Here is a 24,545-nt window from a genome sequence, read left to right as displayed (position 1 = left end):
AGGTCTTAGTTATATGTGGGGGCTTCTCTCTACTTGTGGAGCATGGGCTTATTTGCCCTACAGCAGGTAGGATCTTAGTTCCCTGATCAGGGATGGAACCCGTGTCCCTCGCATTGGAAGGCAGATTCTTAACCACTGGCCACCAGGGAAGCCCCCACTCCATTGTTCGTGCCTGGAAAATCCCATGGACTGAGGAACCTGGCAGGCTACAGTCCATGGGGTCGCAAAGAGTCGGACACATCTAGCAACTAAACGGCAGCAGCGATAATTGAAGATGTCTTCATTTGATGGATAATGGTAATAATTTGTCCAAGGTCACATGGAGAGTTGGGGGCAGAGCAGGCACTGAGAACCTGGTTACCTGATGATCGTGGCAGGGATGCACCATCAGATATAGCTTGGGTTCACATCCTGGCTACATCATTAAGTAGCTGTGTGACTCTGGGCAAGTTACTTAACCTCTCTGTGTCACAGTTTTCTCAACTGGAAATTGATAATTAAAGGATGTTCATAGACAGAGAGGCCCCAGGCAGGAAGTCTCAACCCCCTGTTCCCGAACCAGGACAGACAGAGCAAGGTGATTAGTGGGGAGAATATGGGAGATTAAAAATAGGCTATCCGAGGAGGTTAAGACAAAAAGTAAATAGTTCTCATTTATAAGAGACTCCAGGGGGACCAAATGCAATTACTAAGGTTGGAACTAGGTCAGGGCTCTCAGAAGGAGAACTGGCCCCTGGGGAGTGTCCTGGGGGGGTGGGGTGGTCAGCCAACGTGACTGGGAACAATAAGGGTTACAAGGAGACGATGACCTGGACCAGACACCCAGGCCTCGCGAGGCTGAAGACTTGATTTCTCCAGTGGTTGCGTGGGTTAATTCTGAACCAGGTCAGAAGGGCAGAGAATCTACAGACCTAATTCTGACAAGCCAAAAGATGCAGGAGGAGGGCAAACAGCAGGCAAAAAGGTTTTGGGGAGTCCTCACTTGGGGCCCATAGGCCAGAGCCAAGGCAACAAATTGCCTTCCTCACTTTCCAGCCACTACTCTTGTTGATTTCTCAGAGCTCTTTACTTTTTAAGCCCTGCTCATAGATCACCCCTCCTTTCCCGCTTCTCTCCCAACGTGGTCAACAATTTTGATACTATCTCATGTTAATTCCTGAAATTTGGGAATAGGCCCAGAAGGGCAAAGTCTTGGAAATCCTGGTTCTCACTGCAGGAACAAGCTGTTCTCACAGCTGTTGGCGGCTATCGTCTAGGAATGAATCCGAGACATAAGGGAGTCAAAAAGTACAGGAGAGGAAAGGGGAAAGAAGCAGAAGGTTTGAAAGAAAAGAGAAGCAGCAGAGAGAAATGAGAAGAAAAGATGAGTACAACATACAGGTTACTTGTTTTGTCTCTAATGCACCTTCATCTCTCAACCATAAATTTGATTCCCAGAGATGCACCTAGAAATTCTATGTATGTTTCTCTCTCTGGCTGTCTTGCAGTCTGACCCTCTCTGTCTTTATTTCAATGCACCTCCATGTGCCTTTCTTAGAAAGTGATCATGTGTCTGATGGCCCAAATTCCAGCTTCCAGCTCTCAGGCGCCCCCCCTCCTGCAAATTGGGTTCTGTCACTGAGGCAGCAGGAACTTCAGCCTGATCTCCAGTTATAAACAGGCCCAAGCGAAAGGGGAATGTGGGAACACATACTGGGAAAGAAAGAGAACTGGAGAAAGGGCGTGAGGAAGGGATCAGGGAGCTGGTGGGGGCAGGGCCAGGCGGTACTCACAGAGGAAGTCGGAGAGCCACTCGGGCTGGTTGTAGTGAACGATAGCGACACACAGCGTGTTGAGGGCTACCAGACTGAGCACAGTCCAGTAGAAGGCCTGAGTTTTGACCATGCGGCGGATGTAGAAACGCATCCTCCTCTCCTTTTTGTGAAAAAAAGTTGAGTTCTCCAGCTTGGCACTTTTAATGCTGGCTCGGGCGAAGGGAGACCCTGCCAGGGAAAGGATGGAGAATGTCAGGGTGTTGCTGCAGAGGAAATTAACCGATGAGTGGCCCAGGCACGGATTTTGGCCAGGGAACCCGTTAGCTTCCCAAGCAGGCAAGCCCCCAGGAACCATTATGACTCATGGACTTAGCTTTCCAGAGATGGAACTTATGAGAAGGTGATGTCCCTGAAAATAACTGTGCTAGAAATAACCAATGAGTGCTCAGGATGTGGTGGTTGGGGAGCTTCCTTGGTCGTTCAGGAGTAAAGAAACTATCTGCAAGGAAGGCAGATGTGGGTTCAATCCCTGGGTTGGGAAGGCATGGCAACCCACTCCAGTATTCTTGCCAGGAAAATGCCTTAGACAGAGGAGCCTGGTGGACTAGAGCCCACGGGCTTGCAAAGAGTCAGAAATGACTGAAGTGACTGAGCATGGCATGGCACGGCTCAGAATGGGGAGGCTGATGGCTCTCTATTGCTGGAGTCATCTTTCTGTACCTCCCTCTCCAGGCACTGTCTGGTCACTCTAGGGGTCATGCTACAGGGTGGGATAAGGCTGGAACCTCTGCTCAGGACTCCCAGTGCAGAGGCAGGCGGCAGAGCTGCACGCACCGTTCTTGGAAAGCCTCCAGGAGGAGCTATGGTTTACCATGGACACTTCACTTTAAAAATAATCACCAAAGAATGAGCCAGCTGTGCCCTCTGCTCACATGTATTTGTGCTCTTAAGCATTTACAAGGCACCTACTATGCCAGGCTCTGTCCCAAGTGTTCAGGATACATGTTAACAGAGTCCTGCACTCCTGGGAGGGATACTCCAGTGTGGGAGCCAGAGAACAAATGTAATATAATAAATAGGACTTCTCTGGTGGTCCCCTGGTTAAGAATCCGCCTGCCAGTGCAGGGGATTTGAGTTCAATACCTGGTCCGGGAGCATTCCACATGCTGCACAGCAACTAAGCCGTGTGCCACCACTAGCGAAGCCCGTGTACCCTAGAGCCCACCTGCTGCAATTGCTGAAGCCTGTGCTCTGCAACGAGACGTCACCACAATGAGAAGACCCCGAACCAAATGAAGAGTAGCCCCTGCTCACCGTAACTAGACAAAGCCCACGTGCAACTCAAACATAAATAAATAAAAGTAATAAATTAATAGTGTGATGGAAGGTGCAAAGTGCTTTGGAAAAAAGAGAAAGCAGAGCCAAATAAGGGGACCTGGAGCCCTAGGAGGGACCACTGGGCAAGCTGCAGCATTAAACCAAGGGGTTAAGGTGAAGGGGTTGGGCTGAGTCACCTTAGTATCTTAGGCAGAGGAAAGAAACAGCAAGTGGAAAGGCCCTGAGGTAGGAATATGCCTGCCTGACGTATCTGGGGAACAGCATAAAGAGAACAGTATGGCTGGAGTGAAGTGGTTCAGGTGAGAAAAAGGAGGAGGTGAGGGCAGTGGGGTGGGTCTTGGCAGGTTCTGAAGGGCCCTGGGGGCCGCAGGGACAACTGGGGCTTTTGTTTTGAGTGAAGCGGGAGGCATGGAGGCAAGAGGGGCGTGACTTGACTCGGGTTCACAGACGTCCTCTGGCTGCTGTGGCATGGAACAGACCGTAGAAGGCAAGGGAGGGGCAGAGCGGGGATGACTGCTCCAGTCCAGACAGATGATAACCAGGGCTGGACTCCATGGTGGCTGAGAAGGAGGCAGGCTGGGCTGATGTGGGGTGTATCATTATCTTCAATTTTATCTATTGTTTATTTTTGGCTGCGCTGGGTCTTCATTGCGGCTCAGGCTTCCTCTAGCTGCAGCGAGTGGGGGGTTACTCCTCGTTGTGGTGTGCGGGCTTGTCTTGCCGTGGAGCACAGGCTCAATAGTTGTGGCACACAGGTTTGTTGCTCCAAGGCATGAGGGATCTTCCTGGACCAGGGATCGAACCCATGTTCCCTGCATTGGCAAGCGGATTCTTTAACCCACTGAGCCACCTGGGAAGCCCTGGGGTTATTATTATTTAAGGTATATTTCAACATTTGTTGATGGACCAAGTGTGGGTGGAGGAGAGGGAGAAGCCAAGGTTTTTGGTCTGAGCCCCAGGAGGGACAAAGCTGTCATCCACCGAGAATGTACAGGTTTGTGGGGGAGGCTCAGGGCTCAGTTTCACATAGATTGATTTTATGTTCTAAAACATCTCTTCTTGAAAACCTTCCATTGCATCCATTAGTGTATTATTCTTCATGGGCACATTCATTCTTTCATTTATTCATTAGTGTGCTCATTCATTTCTGTTTTTTTAAAAAATTATTTATTTTTAAAATTTGCCATACTATGCCACACGTGGAATCTTAGTTCCCCTACCAGGAATCGAACCCGTGGCCTCTGCATTGGGAGCACAGAGTCTTAACCACTGTACCACCAGAGAGGCTCCCATCCATTCACTTCGTCTTTCATCATTTATTCACATATCCATCCATCCATCCATTTGCTCATTTACACATTAATCCATGAAGCACTGTTCATCAACCTCACGTCAGCCAAACCCAGAAGACATCTCTCAGGATGCCACTTCTATTAGCAAAATTCTAAACAGAGGTTGTGAGTTGGCATCCCAGGGGCCATACTGGTTCATCTGAGACTTGTGAAGGTTGAAATTATTTGTCTGCATTTAAAAACTGGGAGATTTTCCATACAAATATGGATTTCAGCTTCTCATGAATGAAAATAACGGCTGACATTTATCGAACATTTAACAGGCACTGTGGGGGATGCAGTAAGCCCCTCATCACAACCTTAGGAAACAGGGACCATCACTCACCTCCTTTTATACCCCAAGAAGACAGAGGCTGAGGGGAGTCCAGTAATTGACTAAGAAGCTTCAGGTCAGTTCAGAGCCTGTTGCACTCTGGCCTGCGGCCACCACACTGCACTCACTCCTGGAACCTGTGGCCGCGAGCAAGCAACCACACGCCTGCCCAGCGGCAGCTGGCCAGGCTTGGTGGCTGGACTCTCCCTTCATGTCCATCCCCTGTGTGATCCCATGGGCATTGGGAACCCCAAGGTGGCTCTTCACAGCCCTTCCCAGTTGAGACATTTCTGGTTCTTTTGGCTCCCAAAGATGTACACAGACCCACAGGCATCCACAAAGTCTGGCAATCACATGGGGCAGGAGGTCCCTGACCTTCTCCTGGAGCCACGTGAAAGCTCAGCTCCATCACCAACCACAGAGTGACCTTGGGCAGATGACCCTGGGCAAGTTACCATGTGTCTTGGGACTCCAGTGCCTCCCACCTCACTGGGCCATTGGGAAAAATCAATGTGTTAATGCACCCTAACAGGAATTTCCCTGGTGGTCCAGTGGCTAAGATGCAGGAGCTCCAAATGCAGGAGCCTGGGTTTGATCCCTGGTCAGGGAACTAGATACCAGAAGCCACAACTGAGAGTTCACACGCCTCCACTAAAAGATCCTGCATGGGGCAACTAAGACCTGGTGCTGCCAAACGAACAGATAAGTAAATAAATATTTTAAAACTAACCCTAAGACGACGCTGCATGCATGCTCAGCCACTAAGTCCTATCCGACTCTTTGCGACCCCATGGACTGTAGCCTGCCAGGCTCCTCTGTCCATGGGATTTCCCAGGCAAGAATACTGGAGTAAGTTGCCATTTTCTTCTCCAGGGGATCTTTCTGACACAGGGATTGACCTCGCGTCTCCTGCTTGGCAGGAGGATTCTTTACCACTGAGCTACCTGGGAAGCCCCAACACGATGCTGGCACATGCTTATTGGACATAAAGTCTTTTTCTACAACTGCAAGAGCGAAAATCAAGACTGTTCACATGCCAACTCATGGAGGAAGTCTCTCCTGATCACGGGGCCTGGAGACACATCCCATAATAGGCATCCACGCATCAAGAAAGGAGAGGAAAGTGACTATTAATTGAATGCCAGCTCTGTGCTGTCTCCTCTATCCACTGCATCTTATACTCCCTCTGACCCATGCTCCCTTTGTCAATACCCCTCCTTTTTTTTTTTTGGCCGCACCTCGAGGCATGCAGAATCTTGGTTCCCTGAACCAAGGATTGAACTTGTGCCCTGCAGTGGAAGCATAGAGTCTTAACCACTGGACCACCAGAAAAGTCCCCTTTTTCTGTACACTCTTGTCTCTACTTTTCTTCCATGGTCTGAAAATTTGCAGGCAATCCTTAGTTTTAAAAAATAATTTTAATAAACTATTTTATGAAACACCATATATCTCAGATATCAAGTTCAATGTGGAATCAGTACAGAAGTCTATTAAAAATATATTTTACATTCTTTTTTTTTGGTACCAAGTATTCCAAATCTTTACATTGTTTAGTCACTAAGTCGTGTCTAACTCTTTGAGATCTCATGGACTGCAGCAAGCCAGGCTCCTCCGTCCTTAACTGTCTCTTGGAGTTTGCTCAGATTCATGTCGGTTGAGTTCAGTGATGCTATCTAACCATCTTATCCTCTGCCGCTCCCTTTTCTTTTTGCCTTCAATCTTTCCAAGCATCAGGGTCTTTTCCAATGAGTCAACTCTATGGATCAGGTGGCCAAAGCATTGGAGCTAAAGTATTTCAAATCTAATGTGTGAGTATGGAATACATTTTGCTCAGATCAGCTGCATTCAAAGAGCCAAAAGTCAGAGGTGGCCAGTCTTAGTCTGGAATGTTTCACAGTAGGGATAGTAGTAGGCCACCACTAAGGCTTAGTTTCAGGATTTTTGGCAATTTATATGCCTTTCGAATTCTTGGTGAATTGGAATAGGTGCTTCCCAAGTTGTGGGTTGAACTGTCCATTGAAGAAGTGTGTCAATGGCTTCCCTGATAGCTCAGAGGGAAAGAATCCACCCGCCAGTGCTGGAGACACAGGTTCGGTCCTTGGTCTGGGAAGATCCTACAGGCTGCGGAGCAACGAAGTCCATGTGGCACAACAAATGAACAGATAAGTAAATAAATATTTTAAAACTAACCCTAAGACGACGCTGCATGCATGCTCAGCTGCTAAGTCCTATCCGACTCTTTGCGACCCCATGGACTGTAGCCTGCCAGGCTTCTCTGTCCATGGGATTTCCCAGGCAAGAATACTGGAGTAGGTTGCCATTTTCTGTGCTGAGCCTGTGCTCTGGAGTCCACATGCCACGACTACGGAAGCCCTCACGCTCTAGAGCCTGTGGTCCACAGCCAGAGAAGCCCCTGTAAAGAGAAGCCCTCGCAATGAGAAGGCCTCACACTGCAGCTGCAGAGAGGCCCCCATTTGCCACAACAAGAGAACAGCCCTCGCAGCAATGAAGACCCAGCACAGCTAAAAAACAAAAAAGAGAGCTCGAGTAATGGGCTGAAGTCTGAACCCCCCGTAGCTGTGACTATGACATTATTGCAAATAGGGTCTTTGCAGATGCCATCAAATTAAGATGAAGTCAGACCTGATTGGAGTGGGCCTTAATCCAATGACTGGTAATCTTATAAGAGGAGAAGAGACAAGGGGACACGCAGGAAAGGACCACGTGATGACAGGATCAGAACCTGGAACGAGGTGAGCGAAAGCCAAAGGGAGCCCAGGACTGCCGACAACACCAGAAGCTAAAAGAAAAGCATGGGGGCAGATTGTCCCCAAAGTCCTCAGAGGCAGCACAGCCCTTGCCAACATCTTGATCTCCGCTTGGACTTCTGGTCCCCAGAATTGTGAGAGAATACATTTCTGTTGTTTTAAGCCACCCAGCTTGTGATACTTTGTGACAGCCGCCCTAGCAAATGAACACAGCCCACGCTGAACTTCTGTCCTTAAAATCACCTACAGGGAATCTGATTTTCCTGAAGTACTGGTGCCATGATGGCAGATTCCATTCGTGGTTCAACTTTTCCTAGTGACGGCACTAGGTCCATATTTCACATTTAGCTGAAGAACTCTACATGAGATAATTTTTTCTTTTTTTGCCTTCTCTTGGTTTTCATTGAGGCACACAGGCTTCTCCAGTTGCAAGCACTCGGGTTTTAGTTGCCTTGTGGCACTGGGATCTTAGTTTCCTGATCAGGGATTGAACCCGTGTCCCCTGCATTGGAATGCAGATTCTTAACCACTGGACCACCAGGGAAGTCCCTATATGAGACCGTTTTGTGATATGTTTACCAACTGATAGCATGGTAGAATCATCAATTATAAGAAATAGAGGAAAACAAAAGAATGGGAAAGACTAGAGATCTCGTCAAGAAAATTAGAGATACCAAGGGAATATATCATGCAAAGATGGGTACAGGAAAGGACAGAAATGGTATGGTCCTAACAAAAGCAGAAGATTAAGAAGAGGTGGCAAGAATACACAGAACTATACAAAAAAGATTTTAAAGACAGCATTTACTGGGCAATATAATACGAGGGCAAAATGCCACATGTTCCTGCCTGACTTTGAAACATGTTATTATTTTACAGAGATAAATAAAGGTGAAGGTGTCTCCTTGCCAGAGCCCTGGAATTTCAGAGGTCTCTTTCAAGGTTATCTAGGAAGTCTCTGCCAGCATAGGAGCCCCTTCCTGTGGGTTTCTGAACTACCAGGCAAGGGAGCTGGCTTTAGGTGGGTTTGCCTGTAGCAAACCTTGTCCTGGGAGACCAAGCCACTGGCCTGTGTTTTAAACCTATTGACAAAGTTGAAAGTCAACCTGCTTTCTTTCTTTCTTTTTCAGAAATAATTTTATTTATTTATTTATTTTTTGGCCATGCTGGGTCTTTGTTGCCGCGGGGTTTTTCTCAAGTTGCAGCGAGTGGGGCCGACTCTTCCTTGCAGTGCGTGAGCTTCTCATTGCAGTGACTTCCCTTGTTGTGGAGCACGGGCTCTGGGGCACCCAAGCTTCAGCAGTTGCAGCACGTGGGCTCAATAGCTGGGCTCCAGAGCACAGGCTCAACAATTGTGGCACGCAGGCTTAGGTTCTGCATGGCGTGTGGGATCTTCCTGGGCCAGGGATTGAACCTGTGTCTCCTGCACTGGCAGGCAGATTCTTTACCACTGAGCCACCAGGGAAGCCCTCAGCTGCTTTCTTAACAGAGGTGCCACAGGACAGCATCGGTCCTTATTCAGTCTGACAGCTTTCTACTTTGGTTTCTTATCTTCCTTTTATCACATGTTCATCAAATGCCATGTGAACATGGGTTCTCCAAGTTTTCTTCGGTCAGCCACAGAGAGACCCTTTGTGAATCCACCGTGGCTTTCAGGGTCATTCTCACTATCCCCTCATTAGGAGCCGTACCATATCATCCCCTAAATTCATAGACTAAAGTTCTAACCCCCGCCTGCCCCTCAGGTGTCTCTGAATTGCAATTGTCTTTGGAGATAGGGCCTTTCAAGAAGTAATTAAATCAGGACTGCCCTGATGGTCTAGTGGCAGTGAACAAGGGTTCGATCCCTGGTCCGGGAAGATTCCACATTCCATGGGGCAACTAAGCCCGTGAGCTGCAACTACCGAAGCCCGCGCTCTGCAACAAGGGACGTCACAGCAATGAGAAGCCTGCGCACCACAGCTGGAGAGCGGCCCCCGCTCGCTGCAGCCAGAGAAAGCCCTGGCACAGCAATGAAGACCCAGCACAGCCCCAAATAAGTAAGTTCGAAAAGACATAATTCAATTAAAATGAGATCGTCAGGGTGGGCCTTAATCCTCTATGACTGGCATCCTTATATGAAGAGATTAGGTCACAACACACACGGAGGAGAGACTGAGGACACAGGAAGATGCCCACCTGCAAGCAGGAGACAGTCCCCCCCAGAAACCAGTCCTCGGAACACCCTGATCTTGGACTTCCGGCCTCCAGGACAAAGGAGGAAGTTGAGCTTCTGTTTTTAAAGAATTAAATCACCCAGCCTGCGCTATTTTATTATGGTCACCCCAGCGAACTGACAACACTCTCCCCATTCCATACAAAGCCCAGTTTTAAAAAACGCCTCTTTTCAACTAAGCCCGCAAGCCATAACTAGAGAGTCTGTGTGCTGTACCGAGAGATTCTGCATGATGCAACGAAGATCCTGCGTACTTTTCCACCAGACAAATTCCTCCCCGCCTTGTACAGCCTTTAGACGCTTTATAATTAGACTCTGTGGGCTTCCCAGGTGGTGCTAGTGGTAAAGAACCTGCCTGCCAATTCAGGAGATGTAAGAGACACAGGTTCGATCCCTGGGTTGGAAAGATCCCCAGTAACAGGGCATAGCAACTCACTCCAGTATTCTTGCCTGGAGAATCCCATGGACAGAGGAGCCTGGCGGGCTACAGTCCATAGGGTCACAAAGAGTCAGACAAGACTGAAGCGACTTAGCACGCATGTACAATTAAGACTCTGTTGCTTTTAAGTAACTTTAAATTTATCTAATTATTTTTTTCTGATTTCAAAAGTAATACCTGGGGACTTCCCTGGGGCTCCAGTGGTTAAGAATCTGCAATGCAGGGGCCGGGAGTTTTATCCCTGGTCGGGGAACTAAGATCCCACATGCCGCAACTAGAGAGTCTGTACTGTACCGGAAGATTCTGCATGATGCAACGAAGATCCTGTGTACTGCAACTAAGGCCCGATATAAATAAAAATTTTAAAAGTAATGCCTGTCACTAATCCACTCATTTCAGGAAAACGTCATGAAGAAAGTGAAAATCCTCTGCAATCCCTTCAGTTTCCACATCTTTAAGTACCTCTCACATTTCTTAATATTGTTTTAAAAATGAGACCACGTATTTTACACGGTGTTGTACAACTTGCTATTTTTTCACCAAAAAATATATTTCAGACATCTTTCCATGCCATAACAGCTCCATTCTTTTTCCTGGCAGCAGAGTATTCGATGGTATATAAATGTTATATAATTTCTTTAACCACCTCCCTACTTTGGGGCACATGGGTTGTTTCTGGTTTTTATTTTTCTGAATACCAGAAACAGAAGGCTGGTACATAGATCTTTGGCATAAATGAAGAAATCTTTCTAAGCAGAAATTCTAGGTCAAAGAATATAAACATCAACAATTAAATAACGCCCAACCATACATCAGAAAATACTGCAAACTACATTCCTGCCAACAGCATAAGGCTATACCCATTTTTTCACATCTTTGCCAACATTGGGTAGTAATACTTCTTCATCTTTTCTAGAAGGACTGATGACAAATAGTATCTCCCTGTTAATTAAGAACAGGGGAGATGGTTGGATGGCATCACCGACTCAATGGACATGAGTCTGAGCAAACTCCCAGAGATAGTGAAGGACAGGGAAGCCTGGCACGCTGCAGTCCATGGGGTGGCAAAGTCGGACACAACTTAGCGGCTAACAACAACTCAGTCTCATCCATTGAGGAGAGCTTGACTTGGGTACCCCATGTTTTCAGTGCCTGGCATTTAATAAATGTGGTATAGACAAAAATGTTTGCCTATCAAAATTTAACATAACCGATTAGAAAATTGGGCAACTTAAACGGGAGAGTTGTGGGACAGACGTAACTAATCAAATGCACAGGGCAATGACGGAGCACCCTGATTCTTGAATTTTCTGGAAGGACAGAAGCAGATGTATCCACAAGTAGAAGCAGGATTTGTTCATCATTACGAGGAAAAAGAGTGTTTTGGCTAGAAATTAAAAATGCAAATGAAAACAAGCTTTAAGGTATCATTACAAACTGATTTATCCAGAAAGGAAATTAAACACGTAATAGGCAATGGCCAGGGTGGGAGAGTCCATAAGCGTCTGCATACTTGGCAGGTTTATAAATGGGTTCAATGTTTGTGAAACTCAGAACAGCTCTGTGAATAATGAGTTGAAAAGCTGTTAATATCTTTGATCCTATAATTATCCCCAAAGAAATTCTCCCAAAGGGTGGGAGGAGTCATTGTATGTAAACGCTCCCAGCAGTGCTCCTCGTAAAGGCAAAAATTGGAAACAACTCAAATACCATATAATAAAGCTAAGGCTGAGCAGGCCACAGTGCGGCCACCCTCTGGGGTGTGGGATGGCATGGAAATCATGTTGAAACTCAGCAGTAAGCTTATAAACGAGGGGTGAGTAAAGCAACCTGAGTATGAAGAAGTTGGTTCCTAGGGATTAGAAACACAAATACATTTTAATTTTTATTTTTGGCTGTGCTGTTCAGCTTGCGGGATCTTAGTTCCCCAGCCAGGGCTCAAACCTGTATCCTCTGCAATAGAAGTCCGGAGTCCTAACCACTGGGCTGACAGGGAATTCCCCAAAACACGTGTATATTTTAAATTCCCTCCCCCGGCCTTGCCTCTATACTCCAGCCACACGATACCCATTCAGCCTTAATGTCTGCTCCTCTCAGAGTCTCCTGTTACTTCCTCTGCCTGGAAGCTCTCTCATCCACTCTTCATACTCAGACTTAAAAAAAAAAATCATTTATTTATTTAGGTCGTGCTGGGTCTTTGTTGCTGCACCAGCTTTCTCTAGTTGCGGTGAGTGGGGACTACTCTCGAGTTCCCGGCTTTTCACTGTGGTGGCTTCTCGTGGCGGAGCATGGGTTCTAGGCTCACGGACTTCAAAAGTTGTGGTGCACAGGCTTAGTTGCTCCTCGGCATGTGGGATCTTCCCAGACCAGGGATCGAACTCATGTCTCCTGTATTGGCAGGTGGTTTCTTTACCACTGGGCCACAAGGGAGGCCCCATAACTAGAATTTTTATTTTATTTTTTGGCCCCACCATGTGACTTGTCGGATCTTAGTTCCCCAACCAGGGACTGAACCTGCACCTTTGGCAGTGAAAGTGCAGAGTCCTGACCACTGGACCACCAGGGAATCCCCTTCATAACTGGAATTTTTAGGAAGCTATTTCAGGCACTTCCCTGGTGGCTCTGCTGGTGCTGCTGCTAAGTCGCTTCAGTTGTGTCCGACTGTGCAACCCCATAGACGGCAGCCCACCAGGCTCCACCGTCCCTCGGATTCTCCAGGCAAGAACACTGGAGTGGGTTGCCATTTCCTTCTCCAATGCATGAAAGTGAAAACTGAAAGTGAAACTGCTCAGTCATGCCCAACTCTTTGCGACTCCATGGATTGCAGCCTACTAGGCTCCTCTGTCCATGGGATTTTCCAGGCAAGAGTACTGGAGTGGGTTGCCATTGCCTTCTCCCCTGGTGGCTCAGTGGATAAAAATCTGCCTGTCAATGCAGGGACACAGGTTCGACCCAGGCTTCAGAGCAATTAAGCCAGACAACCACAACCACTAATCCTGTGCCCTAGAGTCTGCAGGCCGCAACTACAGAGGCCGTGTGCTACAAGGCTGAGCACCCTAGAGCCTGTGCTGCACAAGAGAAGCCGCCACAAGGAGAAGCCCACACCCCGCAATGCAGATTAGACCCCTACTTGCTGCAACTAGAGAAAGCCTGAGTGCAGCAATGAAGACTCAGTTTCAAAAAATAACAGAACCTCCTTAGAGAAGGTCAAAGCAACAGGCTCACCTAAGAGGGGCAAAAAAGAAAGACAAATGTTCCCACCTCAAACTCTGTCCTTGGTGATAACCAACAACAGCCTGGGCACAGCCTTCTGCCTGGTTCACTCTGCAACCACTGCTGTGGCAAACTCCTATCTTCCCTTTGGTTCTCAGAACAATGTCACCTCCTCCAAGAAGCCCTCTCTGACCACACTCCACTCTTCCAGAGCAGGCTGAGTGAGGAGCATCTCCTCTGCAGTGTCGTTATCATCACAAGCTTTTGTCTGTAATTACCTGCTTAATATCTATTTTCTGCACTGGACAAGGGTAGGGATTTGGTCTCGGTCCTGTTCACAACTGGGCATTCAGTAACAGTGGCCCCCTGAGTGAGCACTAATGAATAATAACATTACTCATGAATAATATTAGCCAACATCATGGGGACCTTCTTTTCTGTCACATGGCAATCTAAATGCTATATGTGTTTTTTTCTGGCTGACCAAAAGGCATGAGGGATCGAACCTCTGCCCCCTGCAGTGGAAGCACAGACTCTTAACTACTGGACCACCAGAGAAGTGCGGTCCAGTGGTTATTCAGCTTTACTTGACATAGATCCAGTGGTTATTTAGTTTTACTTCTACGTGAGTTATTTAATTTTACTTCTCCCTGCAACAATACGAGAAGACAGGCACCGTTGTTATTCCCATAATCATGTCATCTGCCCCAGGAAATACAGTTGAGAACGGGCAGAATTGAGACCCGATCCAGGCAGCTCCAAGCCCTCATCTCCATCTCACAGGTAATAGTAATAAATGACGGCCAGGCAGCAGCTGGGGGACTTACCCACGGAGGCGATGTCGGCCAGCTGATCCTCAGCCTCCTCGGGGTTGAGCAGGTCTGTCTTGCTCTTCTTTATAGTGGCTCTCCGCAGAGCTCCAACAATGGAAACACGGCAAGAGAAAAAGACGTTACCCTTTTTGCTATAACAATGACATTGACCGCGTGTGTCCCTGGGTGCCGGGCGCTCTATTAGGGACTTTCTCTATGTTGTTGGATTTCACCCACGTGGCAGTCTGGTTTCATGGGAAGTAACAGTATGCCCATTTCACAGATGTGGAGACAGAAGCTTAGGGAGGTTACATGACTTTGCCCATGAGGTAAAGATGAGAACCAAGTTCCTGCTTAATCTGTCTGGGCTCTTGGTCAACATCTTCCCTCTAGGAGTCCTGGGACTGGACATGTAGACTCCTGTGAAAACGGCCCACCTTCTTAACCTTTAGCACACTTGCCAGGCTGGCTGGGACTGTGGAAGCCCTTCCTTAATATTTAGGTTCTACACCCCAAGAGCTCTCCAGGGGACAGTGAGTTCCGGCACACACTTCCAATAAAGTGATTTAGACACCCCCATTCCCTGGTAGCTCAGCTGATAAAGAATCCACCTGCAATGCAGGAGACCCTGGTTTGATTCCTGAGTCAGGAAGATCCATTGGAGAAGAGATAGGCTACCCATTCCATTATTCTTGGGCTTCCCTCGTGGCTCAGATAGCAAAGAATCTGCCTGCAATGCAGGAGACCTGGGTTTGACCCCTGGGTTGGGAAGATACCCTGGAGAAGTGAACAGCTACCCACTCCAGTACTCTGGCCTGGAGAATTCCATGAACAAAGGAGCCTGGCACGCTACAATCCATGGGGCTGCAAAGAGTCAGACACGACTGAGTGACTTTCACTTTCATTTATGGGTAATGTCTTGCCTCTCAAAGAGTAAAATCCCTGTTACTCTTAGGATGGAGCCCCTTCTCCTTTCCTTCCTTCTCACTCCTGGTTTCTTCAATCCACAATCATTGCTCTGTCTAGTCAAATTTCTAAAGTAAGACAACTGTCCTTAATAGTAAGCTGGATTCTTGGTGAAATTATTTTATTTTTGACCATGGTGCATGGCTTGTGGGATCTTAGTTCCTCAACCAGGGATTGAACCTGGGCCACTGTAGTGAAAGCGTTGAGTTCTAACCACTGGACGGACCACCAGGGTACTTCCATTGCTGAAATTACTTAAAAAAAAAATTGGCTGCATATTGTGGCATGTGGGATCATAGTCCCCTGACCCAGTATTGAACTTGTGGCCCTTGCATTGGAGGCAGGGAGTCTCAACCACTGGACTGCCAGGGAAGTCCCTGAAATGACTATTATTTATTTTACTTAGTGAACATAGATGGGGCTGACCCCAAGCCAGACACTGTCCTATGCATTCTATCTGCCATACTTAATGTAATAGTCAAAAACAATCAACTCAGGTAGGTATGGTAATTATCATGCCCATTTGACAGATGAGGAAAATGGAGGCACAAAGCAGAAGCTGGGCACATGGTCAAAGCAGACAGGGCAGGCAGGAAACAGGAACCCTGTGTCAAAAGTCCTGAAATCCCTTGAGGAAACAGAGTCTCACCATTCTCCATATCTTCCTGAGCCTGACCCAGTCTTGTGTTAGTTCTTGGCAACACTTGGGCCCTGAACATCCATCCCTTGGAAGCCCCTTAGAAAGAAGCAACCCGTTCCCCAGCTCTGACTCCTCCTGTGTTCCCTGGGACCCATCCCAACCCCCAAGCCAGGTTCAGAGCAGTTACCATCAAAGGGATGCCTCTGCTCCCCATCAGTTTCATCTTCGGCGAGGATCACCTCTTCTGAAGAGCAAGACCACATAGTTAATTTACGCTCCAGCATCTGGAAGACTCTCCGGGGGATGGGTTCCCTTGGATGGGAAAGGAGAAGAGTCCTCCCAGGCACTCCAGTCTCCCCTTGCTGAGTGACAACTCTATCAGCCAGAGATGTGCTTGCTAACTTGCTTTTGACTCCCAGCCCCATTTAAGCAACAGTTGTAATGCCAACATCATCCCTACCTGCTTCAAAATAAAAACCAACCTCCTAACCACAACTTATAAGATCTTGCCTGATCTGACCCCTGTCACCTCCCTATCCTCCTTTCCTCTTGCTCTCCCCCTCACTCTGCCCCAGCCCCACTGGCTTCCCTGCTGTGACTCCACTCTGCTCCTACCCCAGGGCCTTTGCACTTGCTGTTCCCTCTGGGGGGAAGGCCCCTCCCCTAGACATCCACATGGCTTCCTTATTCACTTCCTCCAGGTCTCTGCTCAGAGGTCACCTCCTCAGAGAGACTCTCTCCGATCACCTTGCTGTCTCTCTTTCCTGCCTCCTACCCTGTTTTATTTTTCCTCTCAGCATTTAGCAACACCCAATATTATGTGTATTTGGCTATTTTCTGTCTCTCTCATTAGACTATCAGAGCCCTGCAGGCAGAGATCAAATCTCAGTGTCTAGAACACTGTCTGGCATACAGCAGGTGCCCCATAATTGTCTGAATTACCAAACAAATGAACATGTACAATACCTACTGTATGTCAGGTACTGCTCTCTCTCTCTTTTTTTTTTTTTTTGGCTGGGCCACTTGGCATGCAGGATCTTCCTTGACTAGGGATTGAACCTATGCTCCCTGCAGTGGGAGTGTGGAGTCTTACCCACTGGACAGCCAGGGACGTTCAAGCACTTAGCTTAGATTACAGCTTTATGCGGTAGGTACCATCATGATCTCTGTTTAACAGGCTAGGAGATTGAGGCACAGGGCATTGCTAGGAGGTGGCAGAGTAGGGATCTAAACCAATGCATGGTTTTAGAGCTCTCGAGTATAATGTTATGTCATGTCCTGGCTTCATCTCTCTGGATTCCTGTTGCCAAACATCGGGACTACCAGTTCAGATCCTCTATCCCCTCCCCCCATCCATCTCCAAACTGCATGTGTGACTCCCGGTGAGCTCCGTGACATGGGATTTCAGTTCTTGGGCCCCGGGATGAAAGGGCCTCACCTGCTTTTGAGATCCACTCCATGTACCCATTAAGCTCTCGTTCAATCTGCTGCTGCCGTCTCAGCTTCAGGAAAGCCCGCCGGTTCTCCACCCGCTCCCTTTCTTTGGCAAACTCCCTGAAGAAGCGCAGGAGAGTCAGGTCTGGCTGTTTCAGAAATTTTAGGGAGTGTGCGTGCGCGCGCGCGCGCGTGTGTGTGGATTCAGAATCCCTGGAGGGCAGTGCATTTAAACAAGAGGAATCAGGTCTTCTGGGAGAAGATCAGAATACTATAGGAGTGGGCATTTCTGCCAGCTTCCCACGTTTCCCACCAACTACACCCAGTTAGAGAAAAAAACCCCACAAAACCGTAAACCATGTCATGCCAACCACTGCTGGCTGTAAACCCCATTCTCATTCTCCGTACTCTTGGCTAAAGAATAGTTTCATCCCTTTTTAAAGTTAGGCCAGTGACACATAAGCTGAAGATTTCTGCAGCAATCTCACTTCCATGATATAGCACCCTTCGGGTTTCCCTTTTTCCTGTTCCTGTTTGGAGTGTGAGATGCCTATCTTGTGAGTGTGAAGTAGCCATTCTGACACCATAAAGAATTCATGAGATTTAAAGTCTCTAATAAGGATGTCAGCATGGAAAGCTAGAAGAAGCTGGGGTCTATCACGACACCATGGAGCCAGGAAACCAATCCCCAGGCTTATAGTGAGAAAAATTAAACTCATTTATGATGAAGCCAGAAAAACAGTCTTGGGGGTAGGGTACGACGTGTGTTATGAAAATGCATGTTTGATTGTATGCTACAATTTTATATTTGGAAAATAAGGGAAGGGGAAAACCCAACCTGTTATTTTTTTTTTTTAATGTAAATAATAGAAATTAAAGCTCTATAGAATTTTCTTGTGTTTTGTGTTGTGGGTCTGAAAAATTTGAGAAAACCTTCAAAAAAAGCACTGAGCTACATTTTGGAAGTAGCTCAGTGCCAGGGGTGAAGCTTAGTGAGTGAAGTCTGGGTTGGACTTCAGTTCCCATGAATCTCTTCACTGGGTGTCCCCAAAAGTGCACAACTTGAGCATCTGTACATGGATTGCTGATAATGGACCAATAACCCAAAGCAAGAGAAGAGACCTATTCTGTGCCTGGAGAATGAAAACAAAGTTTTGATGGCTTCTTCCTGGGGAAAAGATGGCGTGGGGGAATGGGATGGGAGGAGTAGCAGAGACTTACCCAGACAGCACACCCAGTACGAGGTTCAGCATAAAAAAGGAGCCGATGATGATGAGGGGGATGAAGTACAACCAGTTCCAAGTGTTCCCTGAGGCATCGTTGCTCTATGAGGGGTGAGGAAGGAAAGCAGGTGAGTACCGAGTGGGACTTAGGTATGACCTGAAAGGTGGAGGGGTAGCCCTGGTTCTCCAGGGGCTTTGTCCTCAAATGCCCTTGGCCTGTGGAGTCCTAGAGTCCTGGTAGCCCAGAGAGGGGAAGAGAGCACAAGATCAACCAGTGGGGGAAACTACAGAGGTACCACTGGAAGGACAAAGCTCTCTCCGACTCACAGGTTTTCAGGGGACCAGAAACCAGCATGAAACTCAAGAGGACTCCCCACACCAAACTCCAGGAACAGAAGGGGAAAACCCCACTGAAGTGTAGAAATAAACCCTTAGTTCCCTCCCTCTCTCCTAAACAGTCACACTGTCTCCCTTGAGAGGAGGTGCATGGTGGCAGGGTCTGACGGTTAGGTTAAATCAGCAAGCTAGACAGCAGGACCATGAACCTTTCCCTCAAGTGCCTCCCTCTTCTATTGCCTGCCCCATCAATGTCAACCACAGAAAAACTGCCAGGAAAGCCTATCGAGGTCAATTTTCAAGGGGGAGGCTTGTCCACAAATAGATTCTTCTCTGGGAGAACAGGACACTATGCCAAGGAGGAAGTTAGGAGGGGAAGAAAATCAAGACTAGAGAAAGAAAGAGACATAAAATCCAGCACTTAGAGAGCACTTTGTTTGTTTGTGCCAGGCACCTTTCTAAACAGTACTGATGCTGGTTTATTTACTCATTAAATCCTCATGATGTCCTTATGTTATTGTCATGAATTGTGGAAAACGAGGCCCATGAAGTCAAAACTGAAGCCTGAGCTTACAGAGCTAGACAGTGGTGGACACGGGATTGGAACCAGGTGGCTGGACCCCAGAGCCTATGGACTTAATCTCTGTCCAGGGTTGGGGCGGGGAGCCTTCTGGTGCTTCATCAGCTCTGTGACATCTGCAGAATGTGGGGCCCCCAAATGCGGCTTTAAAAGCTCACCTTTAAAACCACATTCGGTGCTACTGCAGCCCTGCAGAAAGGCTAAAAGGAGAATGACTGACAACGCCAGGTGCTGGTGAGTCTGTGAAGGAACTAGAACTCTCACATGCTGTCAGTGGAGGGTAACATGGTGTAGGAGTTTCCTGTGGCTGCTGTAACAGAGAACCACCGAACGAGTGGCTTCAAACAATGGACATTTACTGGCGTATAGTTTGAGGCCAGAAACCCAAGATCAGGGCATCAGCATGGTTGGTTCCTTCTGGAGGCTCTGAGGGAGGACATGTCCCATGCCTTTCCCCTGGTATCTGGGGGTTTGCTGACAACCTTTGGTGGCCCCCTGGCTTGCAGCTGCATCACCCTGATTTCTGTCTTCATCAGTACCTAACTTTCTCTCTCTGTGCATGTCTGCCTCTGTGTCCAAACTTCCCCTTTCTACAGGGACACTAGTCATACTGGATTAGGGCCCATCCTAATGGCCTCATCTTAACCAATCGTTCCTGCAATGACTCCATTCCCAAATAAAGTCATATTCTGAGGTACTAAGGGGTAGAGCTTCAACATGTGAATTTGGGAAGAGGCACAATCCATCACACATAGTACTACTTTGAAATGGGATGGGACTTTCTACTAAAATTAATCAGGCACCTTCACTATGACCTGATCATGGCACCCCTGGGATATTATCCAGCAGAAACGTGAACTTGTCTCTGCCAAAGATATACGTAAGAATGTTCACAGCGGTGATCTTCATAACAGCCCCAAACTGGAAACAATCTGAATCCTTGTCAACAAGAGAGAAAATAAATAAATGGAATATTGTGCAATGAAAGACCGCCATTTATCACATGAAACCTTCCAGACTTGGCATCCAGCAAAAGCCAGACAGAAAAAAGCATATATTAGGTCGGCCGAAAAGCTCATTCGGGTTTCTCCACCTGATGTTACAGAAAACCCAATAGAACTTTTTGGCCAGCCCGATATATAAGATTCTACTCATGTAAAATACAAAAACAGGCAAACAAGCTGATGATATCTGAGGTCTAGATGGAGTAGCCTTTGGGGAGAGTAGTGACTGAGGAGAGAGCAAGAGGAGAAGCTCTTGAGGCTGAGAAGGCTCTGGTCCCTGCTTCTGGGTGCTGGTTATACCCACGTGTCCAGCTTGTGAAAATTTATCAGGCTCCTTGCTTATGATTTGTGAAGTGCTCTGTATATTGATTTCACTTGAACCTCCCCCAAAGATTTTTTTTTTTTCAAAGAAAGTCAATTTTACCTTAAAAAAGCAAGGAGATTCTGACACATGCTACAGGGTGGATGAATCCTGAGGACACTATACTAAGTGAAGTAAGCCAGACATGAAAGGATAAAAACTATATGATTGTACTCATATGAAGTTCCCACATTTGTCAAATTCAGAGACAGAAAGCAGAACGGTGGGCAGGGTCTCGGGGAGGGGGACAGAGGGTGAGTGTTTAATGAGGACAGCGTGTCAGCTCTGCAAGGTGAGAAAGTTCTGGAGATGGACAGTGGTAACAATTTATATCAACATGAATGCACTTAATGCCAATGAAGTGGGCACCTAAATGGATTAGATGGTCAATTTTAGGTTATACTTATTTCATCACAATAATTAAGAAAGAAAACAAACCAAAAAAGCCAACTTTTATCATCATGGACACGGGCTCTGGGGACAATAAAGGTGCCAGTCCCAGCTCATACTTGTGTTCTAAGACAGTTCTAATGCTTTGCTTCTGGAAGGTTCTGGAAGAAAGTAAAGGGTCAGCAGAAAGGACTGGACAGAAGGCAGACCTGGCTTTGTGTTTCCCCCTCCAGCACTGCTGCGGCTGAGGCGTTTTGTTCCCATTTCTTGGGGCTAAATATAGCCCAGGAGAGAAAGCCTGCGCTGGCCAACAGATGAAAAAAGTCTGGGCTGCCTCAGGAGGCAGGTTTGGCATGGAGACAGAGTGGTTGGGAGTGCGGGGAGGAGGGCAAGTCTGAATGGGGGAGAAGTGGCTGAGGTCCCTTTGTACCAAGGCAGGCCCTCCATCCCGGGATCTGCCTACACCCCAGCTTCCTGATGCACTTAAAGCACCTGGCCCCGTGATGCTGCCTGGCATAAAAGACACTCACGATGCCAGGGCCTCAGCCTACCAGAGCCCACTTGATCCTCTCACAAAATGTGGTATGTGATCCTTCCCATCTTCCTGGGTGAGGAAACTGAGGCAAACGGAGGTCAAGTCTCGTGTCCGAGATCCCTGTCGTGGGCTGCATTGTATCCTGTCAAAAGGTACGTTGAAATCCTAACCCCCAGGACCTGTCAATGGGACCCTACTTGGAAACAGGGTCCCTACAGCTGCCATCAGGTTAAGATGAAGTCATGGTTGTGGGCCCTAGTCCAATAGGACTGGTGTCCTCTTAAGAAGAGGAAAACAGGGATTTCCTTGGTGGTCCAGTGGTTAAGAATCCATCTGCCCGTGCAGGGGACACAGGTTTGATCCCTAGTCTGGGAAGATTCCCCATGCCACAAGGGAACTAAACCTGTGCACTGCAACTACTGAGGCCCGCGCGCCTGGAGTCCATGCTTCACAAGAGGCCACTGCCGCGAGAAGTCCGCACATCGCAACTACAGAAAGCCCGTGCACAGCAGTGAAGGCCCAGTGCAGACAAAAATAAAGAAACAAAATAAAAATAATATTCAGAAAAGAAGAGGAAAACACCAGGTGAAGACAGGGACACACAGCCATGTCACAGTGGAGGCAGAGACTGGAGGGACGCAGCTGTGCGTCAAAGAAGGCTAAGGCTTGATAGTCACCACAAGAGGTTTGGAAGAGGCAGAAAAGAATTCCACCCAGCATCTTAGAGGTAGTGTAGCTCTGCTGGCATTGGAGAGGCAGGTGGGACAACCTCTCTCACTCTAGTAGAGCTTGTTTGAGCTGACAAAACACCCCTCAATTCCCACAGTCTCCACACCCAGTGGATGGGGGAAACTGAGGCTGTGGAAGATGCTTTGATTTGCCTGGCTCACACACAGTGTGGATGGCATGGCTGTGACTAGACCGATCATCATTCTGGCTTGCATCCGACTGATTTTTTTTTTCTATCTCACTCATTCACTGCACTTACATAGTATTTTCTGTTTATAAAAATTGGCCCAAGAGAGTCTTAAAGAAGAGGGAAAATACTGATTCATCTCAGCACTGTCGGTACCTAGCGTGGCGCCTGGTGCTTAGCAAGCACTCGATAAATACTCATCAAACAAATTAATGGCCGAGTCCCAGTAAAATCCTTAAGTGCCTTCTGGTTTATGGCTTATTTTCCTCCAATTTTTTTGCTCATGGTTCATTCAGAAGAAGTATAGAAGATGCAAAAATAAGCACCCCCTGGCAAACAACCAAACAACTCTCAGCCCAAAAGAACACCCAACTCCCCAGCATAAAGGATAAGGATGGGGTGGTTTAGACAACAAACGTATGGGTACCAAGAGGGAAAAGACGGTGTGATGGATTGGGAGACTGGGGTGATATATACACACTGTGCCGTATTGCTGTGTTCAGTCACATCCGACTCTTTGCAACCTCACGGACTGTAGTCTGCCAGGCTTCTCCATCCATGGGATTTTCTAGGCAAGAATACTAGAGTGGGGTGCCATTTCCTACTCCAGGGGAGCTTCCTGACCCAGGGGCTGAAACCACGTCCCTTGTGTCTCCGGCACTGGCAGGAGGATTCTTTACCCACTGAGCCACCTGGGAAGCCCACTGCTATGTATACAATGGATAACAAACGAGAACCTACTGTGCAGCACAGGGAACTCTGCTCAGTGCTCTGTGGAGACCTAAAGGGGAAGGAAATCCAAAGCAGATGGAGTCTATGTATACGTATGGCCGATTCACTTTCCTATATAGTAGAAATGAACACAACAGTGTAAAGCAACTATATGCCAGTAAAGAATAAAGAAGCCATATTTCACATGAAAAGACGCTGGTGGCTCAGACAGTAAAGAATATGACTGCAGTGGAGGAGACCGGGTTTGATTCCCGGATCGGGAAGATCCACTGGAGAAGGAAATGGTTACCCACTCCAGTATTCCTGCCTGGAGAATTCCATGGACAGAGGAGCCTGGCAGGCTGCAGTCCATGGGATCACAATGAGTCGGTCACTAATTATGAGACAAATGGAAATCAACCCTAAATGTCCATCAACAGAGAAATGGACAAAGATGTGGGACAAAAGAATGGAGTGGATTCGACCGTGAAAGACCCAGAGCCCCAAGGTGCCATGAGGGAGGTTGTATTTCTGTCCCAGTTTCTGAAAAAGTGTTAGCTGCTCAGTCGTGTCTGATTGACTCTTTGTGACCCCATGGACTGTAGTCTACTGGGCTCCTCTGTCCATGGGATTCTTCAGGCAAGAATATGGGAATGGGTAGCCATTCCCTTCTCCAGGGGATCTTCCCGACCCAAGGATCAAACCCAGGTCTCCTGCACTGCGGGCGGATTCTTCACTGTCTTGAGCCACCAGAGAAACCCCAGTTTATGCCTGCTATTAAATCATGCAATGCCTGCTAGTTATTTTTTGAGCCCTCCTTTCCTCCATTTACTCTCAAAACGGTCCTTGTGTGGGTGGTAGATTACGTGGTCTTTCTGTTTCTTAGGTCTCCTGTGACCTTCCCTGGCCTCTTCAGCTCCCTTGCTCATCCTCACTCACTTCCAGCCACATGGGCCACCTAGCTGCTCTTCACAAATGCCAGAACCACTGCTACCTCAGGGCCGTTGCACAGGCTGTCTTGTCCCCCTGGGTCTCTCTTTCCTCATATACCTGTATGGACCCTCCTCACTTCTTTCAGGTCTTATTAGAAGAACTTCAACCTCTCACCTTGAGGGTCCACAACACGTCTACTGCTTTATTTGTCTCAGAGTCGGCAAACCACTGCCCACGGGCTAGTCACCTGTTTTTGTAAAGGTTTTTTGGCACACAGTCATGCCCATTCATTATGTATCTTCTCTGTGGCTG

At 47.7% G+C, this 24,545-nt stretch overlaps 1 protein-coding gene across 3 annotated transcripts in view; it reads right to left on the bottom strand.

Moving 5' to 3' along the window:
- Positions 1-24,545, bottom strand: part of CACNA1A (calcium voltage-gated channel subunit alpha1 A) — a 248,549-nt gene that overhangs the window by 94,669 nt on the left and 129,335 nt on the right. For all 3 annotated transcript variants that reach the window (XM_068980960.1, XM_068980958.1, XM_068980959.1), the window contains exons 7-11: positions 18,466-18,569; positions 17,249-17,364; positions 15,998-16,054; positions 14,220-14,309; positions 1,773-1,982 (exon numbers count right to left, since the gene is read on the bottom strand). In XM_068980960.1, the coding sequence (XP_068837061.1) occupies positions 1,773-1,982; positions 14,220-14,309; positions 15,998-16,054; positions 17,249-17,364; positions 18,466-18,569 (577 nt within the window). The remainder of the gene's footprint in view (positions 1-1,772; positions 1,983-14,219; positions 14,310-15,997; positions 16,055-17,248; positions 17,365-18,465; positions 18,570-24,545) is intronic.

This window comes from Capricornis sumatraensis, chromosome 9 (genome assembly GCF_032405125.1).
Source record: "Capricornis sumatraensis isolate serow.1 chromosome 9, serow.2, whole genome shotgun sequence".
In the NCBI taxonomy this organism is placed as follows: domain Eukaryota; kingdom Metazoa; phylum Chordata; class Mammalia; order Artiodactyla; family Bovidae; genus Capricornis; species Capricornis sumatraensis.
This window is presented reverse-complemented; position numbering and strand designations above follow the sequence as displayed.